This window comes from Phalacrocorax carbo, chromosome 19 (genome assembly GCF_963921805.1).
Source record: "Phalacrocorax carbo chromosome 19, bPhaCar2.1, whole genome shotgun sequence".
Lineage (NCBI taxonomy): Eukaryota > Metazoa > Chordata > Aves > Suliformes > Phalacrocoracidae > Phalacrocorax > Phalacrocorax carbo.
In genome coordinates this window covers 9,266,655-9,290,967 of record NC_087531.1, presented here as the reverse complement: position 1 = coordinate 9,290,967, position 24,313 = coordinate 9,266,655, and the positions used below count along the sequence as shown (strand labels likewise).

The 24,313-nt window shown below is 53.8% G+C and overlaps 2 protein-coding genes across 2 annotated transcripts; both read left to right on the top strand.

Moving 5' to 3' along the window:
- The first annotated feature begins 302 nt into the window (after positions 1–302).
- LOC135316507 (uncharacterized) lies at positions 303–18,432 on the top strand. Its single transcript, XM_064469967.1, is given in 7 exon segments — positions 303–479; positions 2,571–2,664; positions 11,906–12,045; positions 13,085–13,352; positions 16,697–16,878; positions 17,469–17,549; positions 18,352–18,432. Coding segments are annotated over 7 exon segments (1,023 nt in total).
- A 1,849-nt stretch (positions 18,433–20,281) lies between these two features.
- Positions 20,282–23,028, top strand: LOC135316392 (bone morphogenetic protein 2-A-like). Its single transcript, XM_064469662.1, has 5 exons — positions 20,282–20,543; positions 20,660–20,796; positions 21,178–21,297; positions 21,760–21,958; positions 22,622–23,028. The coding sequence occupies exons 1-5, from the start codon at positions 20,282–20,284 to the stop codon at positions 23,026–23,028; spliced, it is 1,125 nt and encodes a 374-aa protein (XP_064325732.1).
- The last annotated feature ends 1,285 nt before the right edge of the window (positions 23,029–24,313 follow it).

Below are 24,313 nucleotides of genomic sequence, written 5' to 3'. Positions count from 1 at the left end.
GCGGGGCTGAATCCCTGCTCTCAGCCTGCAGCACCCAGCCCCGATCCCAGGGGATGGAGGGTTAACCTGGGAGTGTTCGGCACCCACGCCGGCAGGATGCCAAGCCCAGATTAACCAAAGACGTCACTTTCCATTACGGGAAAGGCTCCCAAATAGCCCAAAGCTTTTGGTCCTGGGGATTAGCCGCTGGCACACTCAGCTCCCAGCAAAGGGCAGGGGTCCATCAGCGCAGCAGTGCCCAGAGCGATGAACAGGGCCGGGAGCTGCTCCAAGGGGCATCGCCTGGGCAGCTGAGAATGACCATGTGGGAGCAGGTCAGGAGAGCTCTGCTGAACTTGCTGTCCACGACCTTCCTGCGCGTTTGGAAGTGGGTACAGGCTTTCTGGCGTAAAAATGGCCTCTTGACCCTGTCAATGCTGTCGGTTGCCACCGGGTGCCTTCTGGGGTTCCTGCTTCGGGTGCTGGAGCTGACGGAGCTGGTAAGCCTGGCCAGGGCTGGGATGGGGATGGGAGGAGGGGGATGGAGCAGGGCGGTTGGGGCGACCGGCTCTGGTGCCGGCAAGACATCACCATCAAGGGCCCAGATCGGCACAGCCCCAAAAGCAAAGGCTCCTGGCCAAGAAAACCACCTCTCAGGGCAGAAAACCTTTTCTCCTTTTTTTTTTTTTGGACCGAAAAGCTGCCAACAAATGCCAAAGCTGCAGGACAAACCCTCCACTGGGAGTGAGGGGGTCCAGGATGGACCCCGTGGGGCTGCCAGAGTCTCCAGTGGGATGGGGATGGGAAAGGGGGGAATGGATGCTCGGCTGCTCAGTAACAGGCTCCCCCCAACACAAACAGCAGCATCGGGGTCCCAGGGATGGGCTTCTCCAGTTATTCTCCCCAGCTGCACAGATGCTCAACCAAAGCATGTTCCCGCTCTCTGGAGAAGACCCAGCAAATCAATACGGGGTTGGTGGGAGCCCAGGTGGTTCTAGGAGTCACCTTCCTCTGAGGGCTCTTGGAGACAAGCGCATTTGAGAAAATGCACCAAAAAGGTGCATTCACTTGGCACTTTCCAGGAGCATCGCACTGTTAATGCCACCACTCTAAAATCTAAGCGTCTTTAATGACATCAGGCATCTTGGCTGTGGCTCAGCCCTGATCTTCGGCTGGGCTGGCTGAGCCTGGAGTGGGGATGCTGCCTCAGGGAGAGCTTGGCCACTGCCAGAACATTCCCATGTCACCCGCAAGGATTTAGCAAAGTCTTGTCACTTCAGTTATGCCCTTCAGCATCACCACCCGCAGCAGGGATGATCCTGTTACTCAGCTGAAGCCGGGCGCAACCTCCCTGCACCCCAGTGCATGCGCCCACGAGAGCCCGGCAGCCTCCCACGTCGGACTTGAGGCTGGCAGAGCCTGGAGGCTCCTGCCCCTCGTCCTGCCATGCACCGAGTTCATCCATCCTCTGCCCCAGTCCTGTCCTGCCCTGTACCACAGTCTGCACATGGCCTACAGCAGCCACTTCTCCCCATTAGAGACGACTTGCTCAAAATCCACACCGCAGATGAAGGGCTGGAGAAACAGCTGGTCCCCGCGATGGGAAAGTGTCATGGAGCTGCGAAACCCACTGACAAAAGAGATGCTCTACAAATCTGTTATTACTCCTTGCACCCCGCTGGAGCTATTGCGGCTCCGCTCTGTATGAGCTTCCTGGGGAAATCAGCCATGTTTAGGCCACGTGGGGAGTTAGCACAGGGACAGCAGTGTGGAGAATTTATTTTAATAGTTTGCCTTGGCATCCCTCAAAGCCCGTGGTGTTGGTTACCCTGGAGTAACCAGAAGTACCTGCTTGGCCTGGGGCCATCTCAGACCCATCCCTGACACCTCTACAGTGGCACAGTGAAAGATTGGGGGGCAGGGAGGGAGGGAAGGTGGATGGAGGGACTGAAGGAGTGAGGGATGGATGGAAGGAACTCAGCAGCCAGAACAATGGTGGATGGAGATGGAGGGAGGGAGGGAGGGATGGATGGATGGATGGATGGAGGGATGCTGGCCAGGTGGCTGCTGGTCTCACAGACCCCTCCCTCTGCCCTTGGTCATGGCTGTGGGATCTGGGCTTTGGGGGTCTCTCTCCAGGCAGCCCTTATGCACACCCATGTGAGGAGTGTAGGGGGTGGATGGATGCCACGGGGCAGAAACCTCAGTGCACCGCGAGGCTGCACCACAGATGGGGCAGACACCTGGGCTCTCCCTGAGCTCGGCTTCGCCATTTGCAGACACACGGTATTTCCATCTTTTGCTGTCGGCACCAGGCTGCACCCAACAGCTGCGGGGCACTTTTGCATGTGCAGTGGAGCCTCTGCTCCCCAATAACAAGTGCAACGATGGTTGGGCGGAGCCAGCGGTGGGGCCGTGGGGACCATTCCCTAGAGGGGGATGGACCCCAGGATGGTTTTGGGTGGGGATCAGCTCCACATGCCCCTCTCCAGTTCACAGCTGGGTTTCCCCCGTGGCCAGTATTTCCCATCCCTGACCCAGCTCCCAGTAAGATTTTATGATTCTGTGATTCTGTGATTCATGTCCCCAAGAGTCGGGCCACTGAAGAACATCAAAACAACCAGCAGGTAGATCAGGCTGCCAAGATTGAAGTGGCTGATGTGGATCTGGACTGGCAACATGAGGGTGAAATATTTCTATCTCGGTGGGCCCATGACACCTCAGGCCATCAAGGGAGAGATGCAACATACAGGTGGGCTCGTGATCGAGGGGTGGACTTGACCATGGACGTTATTGCACAAGTGCCGTGGTTTAGCAGCAGCTCAGCCCCACACAGCCGCTCGCTCACTCCCCCACCGGTAGATGGGGGAGAGAATCAGGAGGGTAACGCTCGTGGGTTGGGATAAGAACAGTTTAATAATTAAAATTAAAAGAAAACAACAGTAGAAATGCAATGTAAAGGAGAACAACGAGAGGCGCAAAGCCCCGGGGGGGGGGGGGGGGGGAAGGGAGGGGAGGGGAGAGGGGGAACGAACCGCCGGAACAAACTGCCCGCGCCGCAGCCGCGCGCCGCCCGCCGACCCGACGCCGCACCGCCTCCATGCTCCCGCTGCAACTGCCCCCACCTCAATATATTGGTCATGGTGTCACATGGTATGGAATGAACCTGCCATTGGCCAGTCGGGGTCAGCCGCCCCCACCATGGCCCTGCCCCTCCCAGCCCCCCCCGCCATGCGGCAGAGCGCGGGAAGCTGGAAAGGTAGCCGACCCCCACAGTGAGGAGAATTAACCCCTTCTCAGCCAAAACCAGCACATTCTCCACCCCTTATTCCATACCATTTACACCAGGCCCAGGTCCCATATGATGCAATACAACCATACCAACCACCACCCCTCCCCTTCCCATCCTTTAACATAATACACAGACATCATTCCCTTAGTTCATGGACCTTCCCTGTACAATGTCCATTAAAAATGTCCATTGAGTTCATCCAGTCCATGACTCTGGGCTCCATCTGTTGTATCAGTCTTTCCGGGTGGGAGAGATGGTGTGTGGCGTTGGGTCGCTGCATACCGAGTCAGTCATCGTTCCATCACTGCTGCACGGCTTGTTTCATAGTTGATCTTCCATGGGTTGGGAGGCTCGTACTCTGATATCATTGGTACAACACAGAGGTGACACACAGTATTATATAGCAGTTCACATTGTGCCACGCAGTTCATTGACTGTTTTCACCCAAAATCAAATCCCCTTGAGGCACACATCGGATTTCTCCATCCTCCCGCATCACCCACCAAGTGCACCCAGGTCCTCGAGCAAAAGCAATCCCACGAATGGGTTTGCCTTTGCCGGAGGCAGGAAGAACCCAGACTGTTTTGCCCAGCATACTTTTTGTGTGCACTACAGGGACTCTATCCCCTTCCACAGTACGTAAGGATTCTGACTGGGCAGGGCCAGCTCGGTTGGCAGATCCCCTCGTGTTGACTAACCAGGTGGCTTTTGCTAAATGTGTATCCCAGTGCTTGAATGTTCCACCCCCCATTGCTCTCAGTGTAGTTTTTAACAGTCCATTGTACCGTTCAATTTTCCCAGAGGCTGGTGCGTGATAGGGGATGTGATACACCCACTCAATGCCATGCTCTTTGGCCCAGATGTCTATGAGGCTATTTCGGAAATGAGTCCCGTTGTCTGACTCAATTCTCTCTGGGGTGCCATGTCGCCACAGGACTTGTTTCTCAAGACCCAGGATAGCGTTCCGGGCAGTGGCGTGGGGGACAGGATATGTTTCCAGCCAGCCAGTCGTTGTTTCTACCATTGTAAGCACATGGCGCTTGCCTTGGCGGGTCTGTGGGAGTGTGATATAGTCAATTTGCCAGGCCTCCCCATATTTATATTTCAGCCATCGTCCCCCATACCACAGAGGCTTTACCCGCTTCGCTTGCTTGATTGCAGCGCATGTGTCACATTCGTGGATAACCTGTGCAATAATATCCATGGTCAAGTCCACCCCTAGATCACGAGCCCACCTGTATGTTGCATCTCTCCCTTGATGACCTGAGGTGTCATGGGCCCACCGAGCTAGAAATAGTTCACCCTTATGCTGCCAGTCCAGATCCACCTCAGCCACTTCAATCTTGGCAGCCTGATCTACCTGCTGGTTGTTCCGATGTTCTTCAGTGGCCCGACTCTTGGGAACGTGAGCATCCACATGACGTACCTTTACAACCAGGTTCTCTACCCGGGCAGCAATATCTTGCCACAGTGCGGCAGCCCAGATGGGTTTGCCTCTGCGCTGCCAGTTGCTTTGCTTCCATTGCTGCAGCCAGCCCCACAGGGCATTTGCCACCATCCAGGAGTCAGTATAGAGATAGAGCACTGGCCACTTTTCCCGTTCAGCGATGTCTAAGGCCAGCTGGATGGCCTTTACCTCTGCACACTGGGTCGATTCACCTTCTCCTTCAGCAGTTTCTGCTACTTGTCGTGTAGGACTCCATACAGCAGCCTTCCATCTCCGGTGCTTTCCCACAAGGCGACAGGACCCATCAGTGAACAGGGCGTATTGCTTCTCATTTTCTGGCAGTTTGTTATACAGTGGGGCTTCTTCAGCAAGTGTCTCCCCCTCCTCTGGTGATAATCAAAAATCTTTGCCTTCTGGCCAGTCCATAATCACTTCCAAGATTCCTGGGCGACTGGGGTTTCCTACTCGAGCCCGCTGGGTAATCAGTGCAACCCATTTACTCCACGTAGCATCAGTTGCATGGTGTGTAGAGGGGATGTTTCCTTTGAACATCCAGCCCAGCACTGGCAGTCGGGGTGCCAGGAGCAACTGTGCCTCAGTACCAACCACTTCTGAAGCAGCTCGAACCCCTTCATATGCTGCCAATATCTCTTTTTCAGTTGGAGTATAGCGGGCTTCGGACCCTCTGTATCCCCGACTCCAAAACCCTAGGGGTCGACCCCGGGTCTCCCCATGTGCTTTCTGCCAGAGGCTCCAGGTAGGGCCATTCTCCCCGGCTGCAGTGTAGAGCACATTTTTTACATCTTGTCCTGCCCGGACTGGCCCAAGAGCTACTGCATGGACTATTTCTCGTTTAATCTGTTCAAAGGCTTGTCGTTGCTCAGGGCCCCATTTGAAATCATTCTTTTTCCGGGTCACTTGATAGAGAGGGCTTACAATCAGACTGTAATTTGGAATATGCATTCTCCAAAAACCCACAATGCCCAAGAAAGCTTGTGTTTCTTTTTTGCTAGTGGGTGGAGACATGGCTGCTATTTTGTTGATCACATCCATTGGAATATGACGACGACCATCTTGCCATTTGATTCCCAAGAACTGGATTTCTCGTGCAGGTCCCTTCACCTTACTTTGTTTTATGGCAAAACCAGCTTTCAGAAGGATTTGGACTATTTTCTCTCCTTTCTCAAAAACTTCTTCCGCTGTGCTGCCCCACACAATGATGTCATCAATGTACTGAAGGTGTTCTGGAGCTTCTCCCTGTTCCAGTACAGTCTGAATCAGTCCATGGCAAATGGTAGGACTGTGTTTCCACCCCTGGGGCAGTCGATTCCAGGTATACTGGACGCCTCTCCATGTGAAAGCAAACTGTGGCCTGCACTCTGCTGCCAGAGGGATTGAGAAGAATGCATTAGCAATATCAATTGTGGCATACCACTTGGCCGCCTTTGACTCCAGTTCGTATTGAAGTTCTAGCAAGTCTGGCACAGCAGCACTCAATGGTGGAGTGACTTCATTCAGGCCACGATAGTCTACTGTTAGTCTCCACTCTCCATTAGACTTCCGGACTAGCCATATGGACTGTTAAAGGGTGAGCGGGTTTTACTGATGACTCCTTGGCTCCTCAGTTGGTGAATGAGTTTATGGATGGGGATCAGAGAGTCTCTGTTGATGCGATATTGCCGCCGGTGCACTGTTGTGGTGGCGATTGGCACCTGTTGTTCTTTGACCTTCAGCAACCCCACCACAGAAGGGTCCTTTGAGAGACCGGGCAAGGTAGACAGCTGTTCAGTTTCCTCCGTCTCCAAGGCAGCTACACCAAAAGCCCACCTGTACCCTTTTGGGTCCTTGAAATAGCCTTTCCTGAGGTAGTCTATGCCAAGGATGCACAGAGCCTCTGGGCCAGTCACAATGGGGTGCTTCTGCCACTCCTTCCCGGTTAGGCTCACTTCGGCCTCCAATACAGTTAGCTCTTGGGATCCCCCTGTCACTCCAGCAATGCTGATGGGTTCTGCCCCTTTCTAGTTTGATGGCATTAAGGTGCACTGTGCGCCGGTGTCCACTAAAGCTTTATACTCCTGTGGGTCGGACGTGCCAGGCCATCGGATCCACACAGTCCAGTAAGCCCGGTTATCCCTTTCCTCCACCCGGCTGGAGGCAGGGCCCCTCTAGTCCTGATCATGGCAGTCACAACTCACTTCCTGCAAATGTGAATCAGGAGTCCCTCTATTACACTTAGAAATAAAATCTGCGCTTCTACTCCTCTGTCTGGGGACTTGTTCACTGGAAATTGGAGCAGCAGCTTTCCTGGAAGAGCCCCCCTGAGTGACTGTTCTTCCTTGCAGTTCATGCACTCGTGCCTGTAGGGTCGAGGTAGGCTTGCCATCCCACCTCATCATGCCCTCTCCGTGGTCACGCAGGTAGAACCATAGGGTGGCCCGTGGTGTGTATCCCCTTCTTTGAGCCAAAGGACGCTTATTCCTAACAGCTGAGACACTGCTCTGTCGAGGTGGGGAGTAGGACAGATCTTCTTTGAGTTGCTGGACCTCTTGGGATAGTTTCTCCACAGCAGAGACAAGCGAGGAAGAGATATTTGTGTCTTAATCCCAGAGTCTATCTATCACCTCAGCCACCGTTGGTGTCTCGTCATCTTTCCAGGACATCACTGCCAATGAGTTTGCATGCGAAGATGGTGCGCTCCGTACAAACTTCCGCCACATGGGTCGTGTGCACTCGGCTTCATCTGGATCTTTGGATGACTGTTGATCATCCAGGTCACCATAAATCACCTCAAACACAGCTAATTCCCTTAGATACTGGATGCCTTTCTCCATAGTTGTCCATTTTCCTGGGCGATATGTAACATCTTCTTTAAAGGGATACCTTTCCTTCACTCCAGACAGGAGTCGCCTCCAGAGGCTGAGGGCTTGTGGTTTTTTCCCAATTGCTTTGTCAACGCCCCCTTCCCCAGAAAGGGATCCCAATTGTTTGGCTTCTTTTCCCTCTAGTTCCAGGCTACTGGCCCCATTATCCCAGCATCGGAGCAGCCAGGTGGCAATGTGCTCACCTGAACGACGGCTATAATCTTTTCGCATATCTCGCAACTCGCTTAAGGACAGGGATCGGGTGGTCTCTATTTCATTTATTACTACTCCCTCCTCTCCCCGCGATGGCCCTGGTTCTTCATCATCCCCTTCTAAACGAGTTGATGTCCGCTTCCAATATTTTGTCTTGTGTATGGGGGCAACTGATACTGGTACGGGTTTATTTTCTGAGCTAGCTCCGGTACTTGTCGTGGGGGTTTGAGTGGCTGCGGTGCCTGTCGTCCGGGCTGGATTGTCTACAGTGCCAGTCACTTTGCATTTCAATCCAGAGACATTCTCTTCCCCCTGGGGGCACTGAATGCTGTTGAGCAGGGCTCCGTATGCATGGGCCAGACCCCAGCATGTTGCAGTTATCTGTGTCTCTCTGGAGTTCCCAGCGTAACAACATACTTTCTCCAAATATTCTACTAGTTTTTTAGGATTCTGCACTTGTTCGGGGGTGAAACTCCAAAACACTGGGGGTGCCCACTGCCCTAGGGATTTGCCCATGCTGTCCCACATGCCCTGCCACTCATAACTATCAAGCCTCGGGGCAGATTTCTGGGTGATATTCTTAAGTTGCTTAGTCAAAACCAAAACAACCTGCCCAAAAACTAACAATAAGTGCACCTTAACCACCCAAGGATGTTCAAGATACAAAGATGTTGTTGTAACAAAGGCACAGACATCATAGAACAAAGTTGCAAAGGTATTATTCTGTATTTCCTCCATATAAAATCTCTCAGAGGAGGAGGTATAATTGCTAATTGCCTCAACAAGGTGGTATCCAAAGTACAGTAAGGGCTTCAGCAAAAACCCCAAATACCAGATAAAGCTGAAAACGAGTGTTTGTATAACAAATCTTGTAGGCAAAACATTACTAATCACAGCAGAACACAGCAGACTCAACAAATCAACACCAATCTGTAACACCAACTGCAAAAAAGACAACATGGTGCTGTGACCAGCAGCTGTTGTTATCTCCAACCCTTGAGCCCCACGTTGGGTGCCAAAAGACTGTCGTGGTTTAGCGGCAGCTCAGCCCCACACAGCCGCTCGCTCACTCCCCACCGGTAGATGGGGGAGAGAATCAGAAGGGTAACGCTCGTGGGGTGGGATAAGAACAGTTTAATAATGAAAATTAAAAGAAAACAACAGTAGAAATGCAATGTAAAGGAGAACAACGAGAGGCGCAAAGCCCCGGGGGGGGGGGGGGGGGGAAGGGAGGGGAGAGGGGGAACGAACCGCCGGAACAAACTGCCCGCGCCGCAGCCGCCCGCCGACCCGACGCCGCGCCGCCCCCGCGCTGCCACTGCCCCCCCTCAACATACTGGTCATGGTGTCACATGGTATGGAATGAACCTGCCATTGGCCAGTCGGGGTCAGCCGCCCCCACCATGGCCCTGCCCCTCCCAGCCCCCCCCGCCATGCGGCAGAGCGCGGGAAGCTGGAAAGGTAGCCGACCCCCACAGTGAGGAGAATTAACCCCTTCTCAGCCAAAACCAGCACAACAAGTTATCCACGAATGTGACACATGCGCTGCAATCAAGCAAGCGAAGCGGGTAAAGCCTCTGTGGTATGGGGGACAATGGCTGAAGTATAAATATGGGGAGGCCTGGCAAATTGACTATATCACACTCCCACAGACCCGCCAAGGCAAGCGCCATGTGCTTACAATGGTAGAAACAATGACTGGCTGGCTGGAAACATATCCTGTCCCCCACGCCACTGCCCGGAACGCTATCCTGGGTCTTGAGAAACAAGTCCTGTGGCGACATGGCACCCCAGAGAGAATTGAGTCAGACAATGGGACTCATTTCCGAAACAACCTCATAGACACCTGGGCCAAAGAGCACGGCATTGAGTGGGTGTATCACATCCCCTATCACACACCAGCCTCTGGGAAAATTGAACGGTGCAATGGACTGTTAAAGACTACACTGAGAGCAATGGGGGGGTGGAACATTCAAGCACTGGGATACACATTTAGCAAAAGCCACGTGGTTAGTCAGCACTAGGGCATCTGCCAATCGAGCTGGCCCTGCCCAGTCAGAAATCCTACATACTGTGGAAGGGGATAGAGTCCCTGTAGTGCACGTAGAAAATATGTTGGGCAAAACAGTCTGGGTTCTTCCTGCCTCAGGCAGAGGCAAACCCATTTGTGGGATTGCTTTTGCTCGAGGACCTGGGTGCACTTGGTGGGTGATGGGGGGGGATGGAGAAATCCAATGTGTGCCTCAGGGGGATTTGATTTTGGGCGAAAACAGTCAATGAACTGAATGGCACAATGTGAACTGCTATATAATACTGTGTGTCACCTCTGTGTTGTATCAATGATATCAGAGTACAAGCCTCCCAACCCATGGAAGATCAACTATGAAACAAGCCGTGCAGCAGTGATGGAACGATGACTGACTCGGTATGCAGCAACCCAACGCCACACACCATCTCTCCCACCCGGAAAGACTGATACAACAGATGGAGCCCGGAGTCATGGACTGGGTGAACTCAATGGACATTTTAATGGACATTTTACAGGGAAGGTCCATGAACTAAGGGAATGATGTCTGTGTATTATGTTAAGGGCTGGGAAGGGGAGGGGTGGTGGTTGGTACGGTTGTATTGCATCATATGGGACCTGGGCATGGTGTAAATGGTATGGAATAAGGGGTGGAGAATGTGCTGGTTTTGGCTGAGAAGGGGTTAATTCTCCTCACTGTGGGGGTCGGCTACCTTTCCAGCTTCCCGCGCTCTGCCGCATGGCGGGGGGGGGCTGGGAGGGGCAGGGCCATGGTGGGGGCGGCTGGCCCCGACTGGCCAATGGCAGGTTCATTCCATACCATGTGACACCATGACCAGTATATTAAAGGGGGGCAGTTGTGGCTCGGGAGCAGCGCGGCGTTGGGTCGGTGGGCAGTGAGCGGCTGCATTGTGTGCAGTTTGTTTCGGCAGTTCATTCCCTTCCCCCCCTCCCCCGGGGCTTTGCGCCTCTCGTTGTTCTCCTTTACATTGCTTTTCTGTTGTTGTTTCTTTCGATTTTAATTATTAAACTGTTCTTATCCCAACCCACGAGCGTTACCCTCCTGATTCTCTCCCCCATCTACCGGTGGGGGAGTGAGCGAGCGACTGTGTGGGGCTGAGCTGCCGCTAAACCACAACAAAATGTTAACTGCATCAACCCCCTCACAGTTTATCGATACCCACTTCAAAATTCTCTTTAATGACTGTGGGTCAATATCAACCTTGTGCTTTTGTAGGAGTCCCTCCGTTAGGCTCAGTACTGACTTCTCCTTGGATGATATATTACTCCCCACAGTTCCCCACAGCTCACCTCACTTGATGAGGGATCCCAGCTGGCTCCTGCTTCCTTTCAGCAACACTTCAGTCCTGTGGGGCTCGCCACCAGTTCGCCTTCCTAGGTCGATTCGTCGCTCCTCACACAGGGCACCATTTGTGGCGATTCATGACACAGACTCCGTATTCATGCACAAGCAAAGCCAAAAGCCGTTTATTCACAAAAGAGCAGCCTTAATATAGTCTGCCTCCTGAGCTAGTCTTTTTCCCTTCTCTCTGCCTCTGAACGTGTTCTATCGCACCAGCTCCACGTATGGTATAGACACAGATAAGCGTGCTCTCCTGCTTCGGTGCTCCAGCTGTGCCCCTGACCTTCTGTCCCGCGTATCAAGGCCTCAGTTCTGTGTTTTTGTGGGTTGTTTTTCTATCCCACGGCTTGCGTCCAATAAGGGCGATGAGATCACGGGAGGCCACATTCACTTGCTCCACAATTCCCCCTTCTTTTTCAACTATCAATATGGTTTTCAGAGATTTATCTATTATACGTTGTGAGCATTATAATAAGCATGGGATACAGATAACAATCCACAAAAACATTCCAATGCAAAAGATTACATACTTCACAAGGTTTTTTACCCATCTGCCCAGGCCTAGCCTACTAATGAGCTGAGCAAGCCAACTCCAATCATTATCTATTTGCAGTTCTATCCCACGACTTGCATCCAACAAGGGCGATGAGATCTCCGGTGCTGTCATGGGAGGCCACGTTCACTTACTCCACAGTAATCCTTTCATCAATCTTGTGTTTCTCAGACGTCTCTGGCAGTCCTGTCAGTGTGGACGTTGGAAAGTGTCGGTCCAGCTGCCTGCCGCATCGGATCAGCTACCCCCACCCTGGCCTCCTGGGGCTCTCCAGACACTCCTCTATGCTCGACTTCCTTAGAAGCAAGAAGGTGAGAAAAGTCTGTTCGTGTCATCCCCGGTTGGGTCTGGTGAAGGTCATACACTGGTGCCTGGGGCTGTGATTTTATACATGTTTTAAAATACCTGGTTTTGGCTTCTGCATTTCAGAAAACCCATCACTGAGCCTCTCATCCTCCCTTAGCCAGCAAGCAGCGATTATGCAGGCTAGACAAACAGAAACTATCCAGCAATACTGGATACCTCATGGCAGAGGAAGGGCCGGAGTTCAGCTGAAGGGCTATCACAGCACCTACCCAGCAGCTCCAGGCAGCATCCATGTGTATTTCTTTCCTCCCCCAGCCCAGTAGCAAGACCAACTGTTTCAGCCACATCTGCTGTACATGAGAGCTGATGTCCTGTACATAGAGGGGTTGGAGGCCTTTTTCTGCCTGGTTGAGCAAAACTGGCAGGACCCATGATTTCATGATGCATGTCTGGCCTTTGAGGTGCTTATGTCATTCCCTTATCCCATGCCGTGCATCACTCCTAGGAGGGACTAGAAGGAGCCTGTGCATTTGAGGTCACAACTATGCACAGGCTGCAATGCTCTCCTTATCCCAGGAGAGCTGTCAGTGCCTGAAGTCACATCTCCACCAGGATAACTAACCCTGGAGAGGGAATGGAAACAAGCTCTTCAGGGTGCTGCACATGTGTCCTGTGAGCATTCACCTGGGGGCTGTAACTGCAAAAAATCTTGTCACCACTGGTGCAACATCTTCCGGGCAGGCAGGTCCACATGCATTTCCCAGAGCTGTCATCACAGTGACCCTCCAGATCAGGAGCATGGGGTGAAACAAGGACCACTTCAGCTGATTGTAGCAGGGTTTGGGGGAATAAACTGTTTTGGTGTCAGTGTGTCACTGGGAAGGGCAGCCCCACAGCAATGCAGGGCTGCCATGCAGGGAGAAAGGAGTAAAAGCTGAGTCAGTTCTAAGTCAGAATTGCTTTTTATCAGGGAGCTGATGCTGGAGGTTGTTCTCCATGACATGGTTTTACCAATGCATAAGCCACTTGCCCTTTTCTGTGCAGCTGCAGGTCAGGCACCCCAACTCGCTGCTTCGGCTGGGAGCCCCGCATTCCTGCCCTGCGGGTTCCTGCTGCGAGCCTGCCTGCGTGCACGTGGAGCAGCTCCTGCTCTTCAAAGGCCTTCAGGAGGTGGAGGTGGTCAACGTCTGTCACTGCAGCACCTGCCCTGAGGAATGTCTCCATCTCCCAGCTCTGAAAACCTTATTTCCAGACTCTCCCTGGGAGGTCACGGTCGATGTAGGGAAATGCTCTGACCCAACCTCCAGTGCAGGTATAGGAACGATGGAGAGCTCCCCTCCCACCAGGAATATGGGGATGAGCCCTTTGGTGTGACCAGCACAAATGTCAGAGCTCAGAGCATGATCTAACCATGCTCGGGTCAGCCACACAAACCTTCTTTGCCTTAGGCGGGAATGGGATTGTGTTTGACATTGTTGGGGTTTGGGTCTTCTTTTCCCTTCTGTTGCTGGGCCCTTACAGCTCAGGTCTGCAGGTGAAATGGTAATTCTCTGCCCTGTGCATGGTGTGAGGATGGAAATACAACCACCTCATGTCACAGGGAAGTGTCTTCTAACCACAGATCGTAGGTTTAGAGTAACCCAGGCTGGGAGGGACCTCTGCTCCAACACCCCCACTCAACCTGATGATAAAAGCTCTACTGAAAACAGACCACTTAGCAACCACTAAAAAATAGTGTTTCCTTTCTGACGGACTGAAATGCCCTTTCATCTCAGCACCAGTGAACTACACTGATGTTTCAAAAATTTCTCAGAAATTGAAATTCCAAACTAAATCGTTCCAGACAGGTCAAAACTTTCCACTGGGATAAAGCTCAGCTGGTTCATCCTGAACTGGTGTGCTGTCTTGTGAGCTCACACATAGAATAACCCAAGAGTCACATCAGTCAAGATGAACTGATCTGGTTTTATCAGAATGGAACGTCGTGTTGAAATGATTTTCCACAACTGCTTGATAAAATCAGTTCTCCTGGAATTTGTTGATATTTTATTGCCATGTCTGCATCTAAAACCATCCCGTTAAAACCCTCCTGGCAGCCCCCACGACGCGGCTGTACCACGGCCACTAGAGAGGGACAGAGACCAATGCGAGTCCTAACACGAGCTTGAAAAGCAGCGAAGGGGCCTGAGCTAGCAGGGCTGGGGAAGCCAGATGGGTGGCCGAGAAAACAAAACCCCCAGGGGCTCTGCTTGCAGGTGAATGTCCCATCCTCGGAGCGCTAGAGGAGGGTCTGCACACAGGCACCGGCGCTCCCGCAGCCCTGCAGTTTGTGTAATCCGGCTGCAAGACACGGCAAGTGGAAAAGAAAATTAAGCAGTGAAAAGTGCTTTTTTCCAGAGTGGAGGAGAATCAGCATTTACTTCCCAGACGTGTGACTGGGAGGTGCTGGACATGCTGTTGTCCCCGGGGTGGCTAATGGACAGTGGCTCATTCAGTGATAATGGCCCAGGGCTGGGAAATGTGGACTCATCCCCAGCTTTGCCTCTCCCCTAGGGCAGGTCTCAGCACTTTCCTTCTGGATTTCCCTCCCCCGCCCCTGCCCTGCCCGTAAAGTCAGGCTGACACTTTCAGTGTCATGTTAAAGACTGGCAACCTCAGAGGAGCAGGGCGGGGGGAGCCTGGAGGAGGATGTTAAAATCTCACCCAGAAATACTGGCTTCCAGAAATCAGTTGTCATCTTGTGCCCCGCTCTTAAGGCATCCCAGAGACATTTGCTTTCAGAAAATGCTCTTCCCTCCCCTGAAAACACAGCCCCATCCTGGAACAAAGAAACCTCCTCCAGCAGCTGATGGAGGAGCTGGGAGGGGACTGGGAGGAAACTCTCACAACCATTTTAAAGCCAAGAACCAAACACAAACCCTGAAGGACCCGCACCCAAGGGCTAGGACAGGGCAAGACTAGGTCCTGTCTTGAGCCAAACCCCAAGACTGACTTAGCCATTGTCTTAACCATCCTTTCTCCCCTCCTCTAGCTCATGCAATAGAGATTTTAATCCTAATTTACTTGGCAAGGGAGAGAAAAGCTGGGAGGTTTGGCAGATAAACTCTTTGTCTGCAGAATGTATGTCCAAACTGAGCCAGGCAGGACAGTCTGTGCCTGTTTCCTTCCAGCTGGGCATGAGTTATTGCTGGAGGAGCCTCTGTCTCTCCTCTGCAGCTGCTGAGCCCCTGCCTGGGCCAGCCAGGACCTGCCATGGAGGTGGCGCATCCTGGCCTGGCGGTGACATGGCAGCGAAGACGCAGGCTTTCAACATGTCCACCCAGAACCCCCCTTCACCCTGCTCTCTGCATGGCTTCCTTAACAAGCAGCCTGGCTATGCCAAATCCAAATGTAGCTTTTTTTTTTCCCCTGGGAATTTTTCATTGAGTTAAAGCTTGAATAGGGAAAGAAGCATATGGACCTGTTGGAGCAGGTCCAGAAATGCTCCAAGGGCTGGCGCACCTCTGCTACGAGGACAGGCTGAGAGAGATGGGGTTGTTCAGCTGGAAAAGGCTGCGGGGAGACCTTATTGCGGCTTTTCAGTACTTAAAGGGGGGCTATAGGAAAGATGGGGGCAACCTCTTTAGCAAGGCCTATTGTGACAGGACAAGGGGTGATGGTTTTAAACTAAAGGAGGGTAGATTTAGACTGGATATAAGGAAGAAATTTTTTACTATGAGGGTGGTGAAACCCTGGCCCAGGTTGTGGAGGCCCCACCCCTAGAGACATTCCAGGGCAGGCTGGACAAGACTCTGAGCAACCTGATCGAATTGAAGATGTCCCTGCTCACTGCAGGGAGGCTGGACAAGATGGCCTCTAAAGGTCCCTTCCAACCCAAACCATTTGATGATTCTAAGAGGCAAAGCAGGACTCAGTCCTGTGCCCCCCAAACTGGGGCCATTGTCTGCCTTCCCTTTCCTCCCCTCTTGTACCAGCTTTCCTCCATCCCACGACATGGGTACGGCAGATGCAATAACTTGTGCTGACGTGGGGAGATGCTGCCTCCATCGCCCCAGCCCTGGGTGGCTTGTCTGCTTGCATGGAGAGCTGAAAGCCTAGCCCAAAGCAAACCCTTTGGAGGTGCTCTCCAGGGGAGCCAGTGACACTGGCTCTAGCATCCAAGAAGCTCGTGCAGGGCACAGCCCCCTGGCAAATCCATAGAGAAATGCTGAATAAGGAAATGTTAAATAATGTTCCCCAGCTCTGTGGCATGAGAGCTTGTCTCTGGAAAAAGTGCTGTCATGAATATTTTATGCTCAAATACCTTTTTTCTCAAAGATAATGTGTAATAGCTCAGGCTGTCTCCCAGAGATGGGGTTTTCACAGAGTCAGGTGCAGGATTCACAATTTGCACCCAGAATAACATCTCCTTGCCCTCTGGTATCAAACCGAGGTAGAGGAACAAAACCTATTGCTGAGACCCTGAGCTGGTGAAGGAATGAGTCCCAAACTCTCAGCTGGGGACCCTCACACAGAAAACAGCACTTTCCACGCCGGGTGCTGGCCGCCGGAGCCTGATGCTGCGTGTGCCGCATGGCAGGCCCCTGGTGAAGATGCTGCAGCCGTAGTGGCCTCAGGTGCAGCCCCAGATTAAATTTCCTTCTTGTTTCCTTGCAGATGGACTTTTCTGAGTGCCCACAAAGTTCAACACTGCTCTAGTCAAAAACCCACAAGGTGGGGAGGTGGTTCGGACACTGGAGAACTGTGAAATGAAGGAAAAATGTTATTGCGTTTCCCAGGTGGAATATTTTTATGAAATTGTGCACAGCTCTGCGGGACACAGCAAGGAGTGGCTCAAGGTTGGTTTCTGGGGGCTTGGCCTCCTCTCTGGTGGGCTCAGCCGTGCTGCTAGGCCCACACATGGGCTTTGAACAGCTGGGGGATGCTCTGACATGGGCAGCTTCACCCTGGTAGAGCTAAGCACACTCTGGCAATAAACTACAGCAGCAAAAAGCTCACCTTTATATTATCTTATGCTACAAAATGTATTTTGCTGGCACTAATTTGTGTATATATCAGTGCTATGAAGTAAAAACTGGCCTTTCTTTGGGGTGAAGGTTTCTGTAAAAATAATTAAGGGAGCAGTGAGATATTTATTTCAAAAATTATTTAATCTTTAAGTATGTCTTAAGCTCAGTTCAAGGGAGATTCTACTCTCTACTTCAGCATATCTTTGTGCACAGGGACCTCTGACTCAAAAAACACTGGTGTGCCCCCAGAATACTTCTCCTTACCAGCTTTCCCTTGCTGCTGCCCTTTCTCAGGGGCATATGTTGAGTCTGAGGATGGAGGGCAAGCAGAGGGTGCAGTGACCAGGCCGGTCCCCTGGGGTGTTCCCAGTGAGGTGTTGCAGGGGATTTTCATGCCTTTGTTTTGCAAATCTTTGCAGGAAATTGATGTGGGAAGGTGCCTGGGCAGCTGCTCCTCGGGGGATCCCTGCTTGCCAGGATCCAGCCGTTCTCGATCCCGGGCACATCTGCGCACATTTAGAGGCAGGCTTGAGCTGTTCCCGTTCCTCTCAAGCAATGCATCTGCTGCTCCTGGGGCAGGACCTGGGGGGGTGACACAGGAGCGGATTTTGGGTAGTCCCCACTGCTCCCCCTCTGGGCTGTGTCTAACCACGTAGGGATAAAGCCGAAGCAGAGCAGCGTTTGCAGTAGTGTTACAGCAGCATGCTGCTCTGCCGCTTCAGAGGATAAAGAATAACCCGCTGACTGTGATCCCGAATTTGGCCTGTTGGGCGGCTGGTTGTAGAGCTTGTGGTCCCCCATGATAGCAGACACAGATGGGTCCTGACAGTGGCTTTCTCCACCCTGGGATGTGCCATTCCTGCCCCCCAACTGCTGGCAATGCCATGGGGCAGGAGGAGGGGGAATGCGCTGGGGTCAGCTGGGACCAGGCAGTTGTTTCAGGTCAGGGGGACAGCACTTTGTGCTGCTTGCAGAAACAAAAATGCAGCGAATCCAAAGGGAAGCAAATCAAATGACAAAGACAGAATGAACCCCTGCTTTGCACAGGCAGAGAGGGAGGAGGCAGTTCCTGAGTTGCACCAGGGGTAAGGAATAGCTGCCACTGGAAGAACGCTGCCTCCCTGATCCCCCACCCTGGTCCAAGGCATCTGCCCGGGTGATTCCGGGTGATAAAACACAGGCCCCGGGGTGTGGGGGGCCAGGAGATGTATTGGGTTTGTCTCTAACTGCAGGGACTCACGGGGCGGAGAGAAATGTCTGGTTTGGGCAGAAGCTGCCTCCAGCTGCTGCGCCCCTCACCAGTATGACGTGTACATGTTCAGGAGCCGCCAAGACCGCGTTCACACTGTTGTCACCATCCGGCAGTGCAAGTGCAGGGGGTAGCAGGGCTGGGGAGCTGCAGGTGGGGCTCCTGCAAGACCCCCGCCAGACTGTCTGTAGTATATGTAAATGAGCGAAGGGGTTTTTTTTTAATAAAAGCTATTTTAAACAGCTCTTGTATAAGTGAACCCTCTCGAAAATGTTTTGCAGCTTGTAAAATAAATATCATGGGCAATTCGCAGCTCCTTGGGGCTCCACTGTGCAGCTCCATGGCCCCTCTGTCTGTCCAAGCATCCCAGGAGGATGCGGCCGTCTGGCACAGGCTGGGGGATTACACAGACCCAGCGGCTCCCTTGAGAAAATGTGGAGCAGGAGTCGGAGAGGAGAGGGAAACATGTAGGTAGGCATATCGGGGCAGAGATGTCTCCTCTGCGGGCAGCCCCTGTTCTCCTGCGGGACGTGCTGCTGCCGCTGGTAAGCAGGGAAGAGGAGGGAAAGGGTCCAGAGGGTACGAATCATTTCCTCTATCAATTACCTCAGGCCTGTTGCTGCTTCCCTGCCTGTTCTGGATAATTAACAGCCCTTTCACCTGCCAAGCATTGGGTTGGAATAAATCATAGACACTAACTGGGCAAGTAGCCCTCAGCTTGTCCGCTGTCACATTGGCCTGGAAGCGCTTCGGCTGGGTGCCTGCGGGGCCGGGGAGCACCGCTTGGTCCCTGCTGGCAGATGGACAGATGGATGGTGCTGGCTGTGCTGCTGTACCTTCCCCTCTCCGCACCAAGTCTCTCACAGAGTCTGTACCGGTGGGCCTCATTCACAGGGGATTTCCCTGTTGCCTGTAAGGTCTAACAGGCTTTTCTAATCCTGCTCTTTTTATCTGATGCACTGGCGGGTATTGTATAATGCTGATTTTTTTCTGTTCAGTCACATGGCATTAAAACAAACAGCAAATGTAAAGAGTCCAAGTGCACTGTGTCAACACATCCACCTTCAACAACCCAGTTCCTCTGTGACTGGGGAATAAGAGCAAAAGAATTGGCTTTTATACCATCATCTGGAGTGCTTAAGGTTCTCATGATATTTCATTAATATTGAGCATTCAGGAATTAGCAGCAAATGCCTTTTAATCCCGAGGAAGCCAATTGGCTATTTGAATTAAAAAAAAAAAGAAAAAGCTTAATTTCAGTTTGGTTCCTCCTGCTGCTGAGTTACTGCCACAGTCCAGGGCCCAGCAGTGCTGTGGAAGGAAGCTGCAGCCCCTGGGACTGCGGGTTCTCTGCTGGAAACCCGTTCCGCACCAAGGTCTTGGCTTGCTGGGCTCCTCTGCGTGGGCATTGCAGTAGGGAGCGTCGGGGGACGCACAGCCTGGGTTGCACCTGCTGCGTGAGGGTCCCCGGGCACCCTGCCCTGCATCCTTGACAGGGACGTGGGATGGGGACACCGGTGTAATGCCGATCCCCATGATGCTCTGTGGGGCAGCACAAGCTGCTGCGGCAGGACAGGGGTGGGAAGGGGATGCTCGTCCAGCCTGCTCAGCTCTCGTGGTGGGGGGCTGCATTCCTCCACGCAAAGGTCCACCTGTTTGTCCCATTAGTGCCATCATTAAAAACCAGTTAGTCTACGGAGAGCAACCGCAGCCCAACCAGGGCCTTGCTGAGGGGCTGCACGGCCCCAGACCCCCATGTCCCACCGCCAGCCCCAGGGAGCGCCCGTCTTCCCCTCCCGCTTGTGTACTGTGGATAATTGGTGCAGGGTGCCCAGGAGCCCAGCTTCACACCTTGTTAGCATGGCAACTAGCTCTCTTTATCCTCCTGATTGCTCTTGTGCATATTTGACTCCAATCCATCTTCCCATCGAGTTATAAATGCAGTGCTGGGGTGAGTCGAGCTGGGGCAGGGGCAGCAGAGCCATGCTGGGTGCTGTCCTGCTGCTGCTGGCACTGGCCAAGCCAGTGTGCCCGAGTCCGGCAGGTGCGGGGAGCCAACGGGCTGAGGTGCTGAAGAGGCTCCTGGAAGTCTTTGGCATGGAAGACCCTCCGCCCCCCCCGGCTCACTTCAAGCAGCCACCCCAGTACATGGTGGATCTATTCAACACCGTTGCCAATGCGGACGGGGTCACCAAGAACCCTGACATCCTGGAGGGCAACACGGTTCGCAGCTTCTTGGATAAAAGTAAGGGTGGGGGTCCCTGCAGTGCAGTGGACTGGGCTGTGGGAAGGGACCAAGCGCAGCCAGCGGAGGTGCTGATCCCAGTTTGGCTCCATTTCTCAACCCATCCTTCCCTCCAGCTCACGGGGAAAAGATGCGGTTCCTCTTCGTCCTCTCCAGTGTGGCCAAGAATGAGAAGATCCTGACAGCAGAGCTGCATCTCTTCCACCTCTGGCCGAGGGTCACCGACAGGCCCAAAAGGCACCACGTCTGCCAAGTGAGGGGGCCGGGACAGGGACTGGGATGGGGACAGGATAGGCATGGGGGTGGGGATGCGCCCCAGCCTCTGCCTGGGGATGCCACAGGCACACTGCGGTTGCTCGCCTGCAATGGGAGCATGGCCCGGCTCAGTGAAATTTATGAGACATTCGTATGAATGTCGCCGTGTTGCACAGAGAATCACAATGATTTAACCATGGTGGGTTCTTAACTATTCTGGTTTGTGCACATATGAGCCAAAGCATCTGCGGGTGTGCCAAATCCAAGCTGATGACCCCCCCCCCCACCTCCCACCTTTCTTCCCCCAATGCCTATGTCCAGGGTCTTTCCCCTCGGGCAGCACACACCGGCGGTAACTGCCCTTTGCTGCCTTCCCCAGGTCAATGTCTACCAAGTGCTGGAGAACGAGACGGATGCCCCTGGAGGGAAGAAGCTGCTGGCAGCCAGGCTCATCTCATTGCAAGGCTCAGGCTGGGAGGTCTTTGCCATCACGCAGGCTGTGAGTTGCTTTTCCCCTGGTTCTGGTGGCACAGAGGGAGCCCTGGGGATTTGTGTGCAGATGTTTTTAACCCATTTCACCCTCAGCTCCCTTTTGGGCTCCATTGCAACTTCCTATCTGTAGTCTCTGCAGCAACATGGGAGGGATGCAGCCTCTTGAGGGGAGGTAAGAGCCCTGCCAAGAGCCCTGGGGGCTGTTCCATCGTGCCCCAGACTGGTCCCACTGCTCTGCAGGTAACGCCAGTGCTGGCTCCTGCCGCGATAGCCCCTGTACCACAGCCCCAGAGCAGCACAGCCCCTGCCTATGGCTGGGAGACAGAGCATAGCCATGGCAGGTCCTGGTCCACGCCACCCTGCTGCTGAGAGGGTGCCAGGTCTGCTGGCCTGGCATCTGCCATGGGGGCACCAGCACAGAGCCTGTCCTGGCCTGCGGTGCCATGGTGACACTGGTTTGGTTCCCCAGGTTCGCAACTGGACCGAAGACAAAAGCAGCAACCAGGGTTTGCTGGTGACGGTCCAGGGCCTGGACGGGAGCCCACTCGACCCCCCACTGCTGCAGTTTGCATCTGGCAGGGACCACCACGAGAGCAAGAAGCCCATGTTGGTCCTGTTCACAGACGATGGGCGCCGGGGGGCGTCCCCAGCCATGGCCAGTTTCCCAGGTGGGTCCCACGAACCCTGGCACAGCTCCCTCGGTCCTGCCATCCCCTCACCCACGGGGTGCTGGCGTGCTCCCCACACGGGCTCCTTCAAATCCAAAGCTCCTTCTCCAGCCAGAGCAAGAAGGTTTAGTCTGTGCAGGGGTGCAGGCTCACAGATGTAAATCTGGATTTTGCTTGCCCTGATGAGTGCAGCCATGGGACTCTTGGTGGCTCTGCCTGGGTTGGTGACAGGCTGTGACCGAAGGGCCCGCTGCACCAAACAGCTATAGACAAAACCTCTGGGGAGGGGTGGCTGGGGGGGGGGGGGGGGCTGCACCATATTCATAGAATCATAGAATCATTAAGGTTGGAAAAGACCTCAAGGATCATCAAGTCCGACCATCAACCCAACACCCCCAGGCCTCCTATACCGTGCCCTGATGTGCCGCATCTACATGTCTTTTAAACACCTCCAGGGCTGGTGACTCCCCCACCTCTCTGGGAAGCCTGTTCCAATGCCTGACCACTCTTTCAGTAAAGAAATTTTTCCTCATACCCAATCTAAACCTCCCCTGATGCAGGTTGAGGCCATTTCCTCTCATTCTATCGCTAGTAACTTGGAAGAAGAGACCTCCTCCCAGGCTCATGTAATGGCTAATGGCATCGGGTGCTCCTTTCTGGCAGATTTACAGCCTCAGGTTCCCATTCTCCCTGCCAAGATGCCAGTGCCCAAGCTGACTGGGCTGCGCAGCACGCGCTCGCTGAACTGGCTCCAGCCCTGCCAGAGGCATCCCTTGTCCGTGGACTTTGAGGAGATCGGCTGGTCCGGCTGGATCATCTCGCCACGGGGGTACAACGCCTACCACTGCAAGGGCTCCTGCCCCTTCCCGCTGGGTGAGAACATGCGGCCGACGAACCATGCCACCGTACAGTCCATCATCAACGCCCTCAAGCTGAGCGAGGGTGTCAGCAGCCCCTGCTGCGTGCCCGACAAGCTCTACTCCATCAACCTCCTCTACTTCAACGATGATGAGAACGTGGTCCTCAAGCAGTATGACGACATGGTGGCCGGGAGCTGTGGCTGCCACTGAGGCAGTAGTAGCAGGAAGGTGGAAATGCTGCAGCAGCGGAGGCTGCTCCCACTCCCTCCAGAGCATCTCTGCAGGGGTCTCTGTCCCACAAAACCCTCTAAAAGAGATGGGGGCGAGCAAAGCAAGGGGTGCCCAGCTCTGTCCTCGTGGTGTCAGCCCCCAGTAGTGCCCAGGAAGGCTCAGGGCCGAGCTCTGATTAACTTGGCCTGAATGAGCAGCCCCGGGGCAACAGCTCCATTTTGGGGTCCCCTGCGTGGGGGTGCAGGTTTCCTTGCCTGTGCAGAGGCTTCCTGCAGGCTGTACTATATGTATATAGCAAGAGCACTAATATATGACAGAAACTGCCTGTACAGTGTCCTGTAAATGTCTGTACATTTCTGCATTGCTGTGCCTTGTAAAATGGATTCAGCAGAACTATTAAAAGTGCCATTCTCAGAGGGGCTGCTTGTGGGACAGCTGCCTGCAGTGATACTGGTCAAGGGTGAGCAAACACCCTGTGGGTACAGGGAGGGGTCATGCCAACAGAGGTGGAGAGTCAGCTGCAGCGCAAGGCTCCGGATGGGGTGTGTGGGGGGGGATGTGGTGATGGGGGCTAGGGTTGAAGGGGGATGCCGAGGTGCCCGGAGGTGATGCTGCCAGGGTGGGTAGATGGTGGGGAAGGACAGCTTTGCATGAAGGTGGGCAGAGGAGGCTGTGCTGTGCCCAGGGAGAAGCTTCTTCATGGAAGTGAAATGGGGTGAGAAAGAGCTGACCAACTTTGTGGCAGGTGTAGGTGCTGGGGGTCAGGGCAGGGGGTCCCTGTCTCGCACATGCTGGCACAGCCCCCTTGTCCCCTGCAGCCCTCAGCAAGAGCATGGCTGTCCCTGCCAGAAGGCTCAGCCCCTCCAAGCCTCTTTCCAACAGCATCAGCTTAACTGTGTGCCCAAGCTGACACCAGGACCCCCTCCCCAGCAGCTCTTCCTCTCCAAGCCCAGCTTGCAAGTGACCAAATCCCACCCTGGCCTGGTGGGCACCAGCTTCCTCTCACCCGAAAGCAGTGCCAGCAGTTGTCAGCCCTTCCCCACCACTGCCAGCCCCACAGCCTGGGGTCCCTCTCCCCGTCCCACCCAGGTGAAGGGTGAAGCCCCCCCCAAGAGCCCATTGACTGGCTATGGTCCCACCCCACCCTGTGCCCCCCAGACGTGTCCCCATGGCCACCGGGACGTGAACACAGGGCAGAGCTAACCAGCGTGTCCTGAGCACGTGCAGGTATCCCAGCTCCTCTTCCAGTGACCCAGCGCCAGGC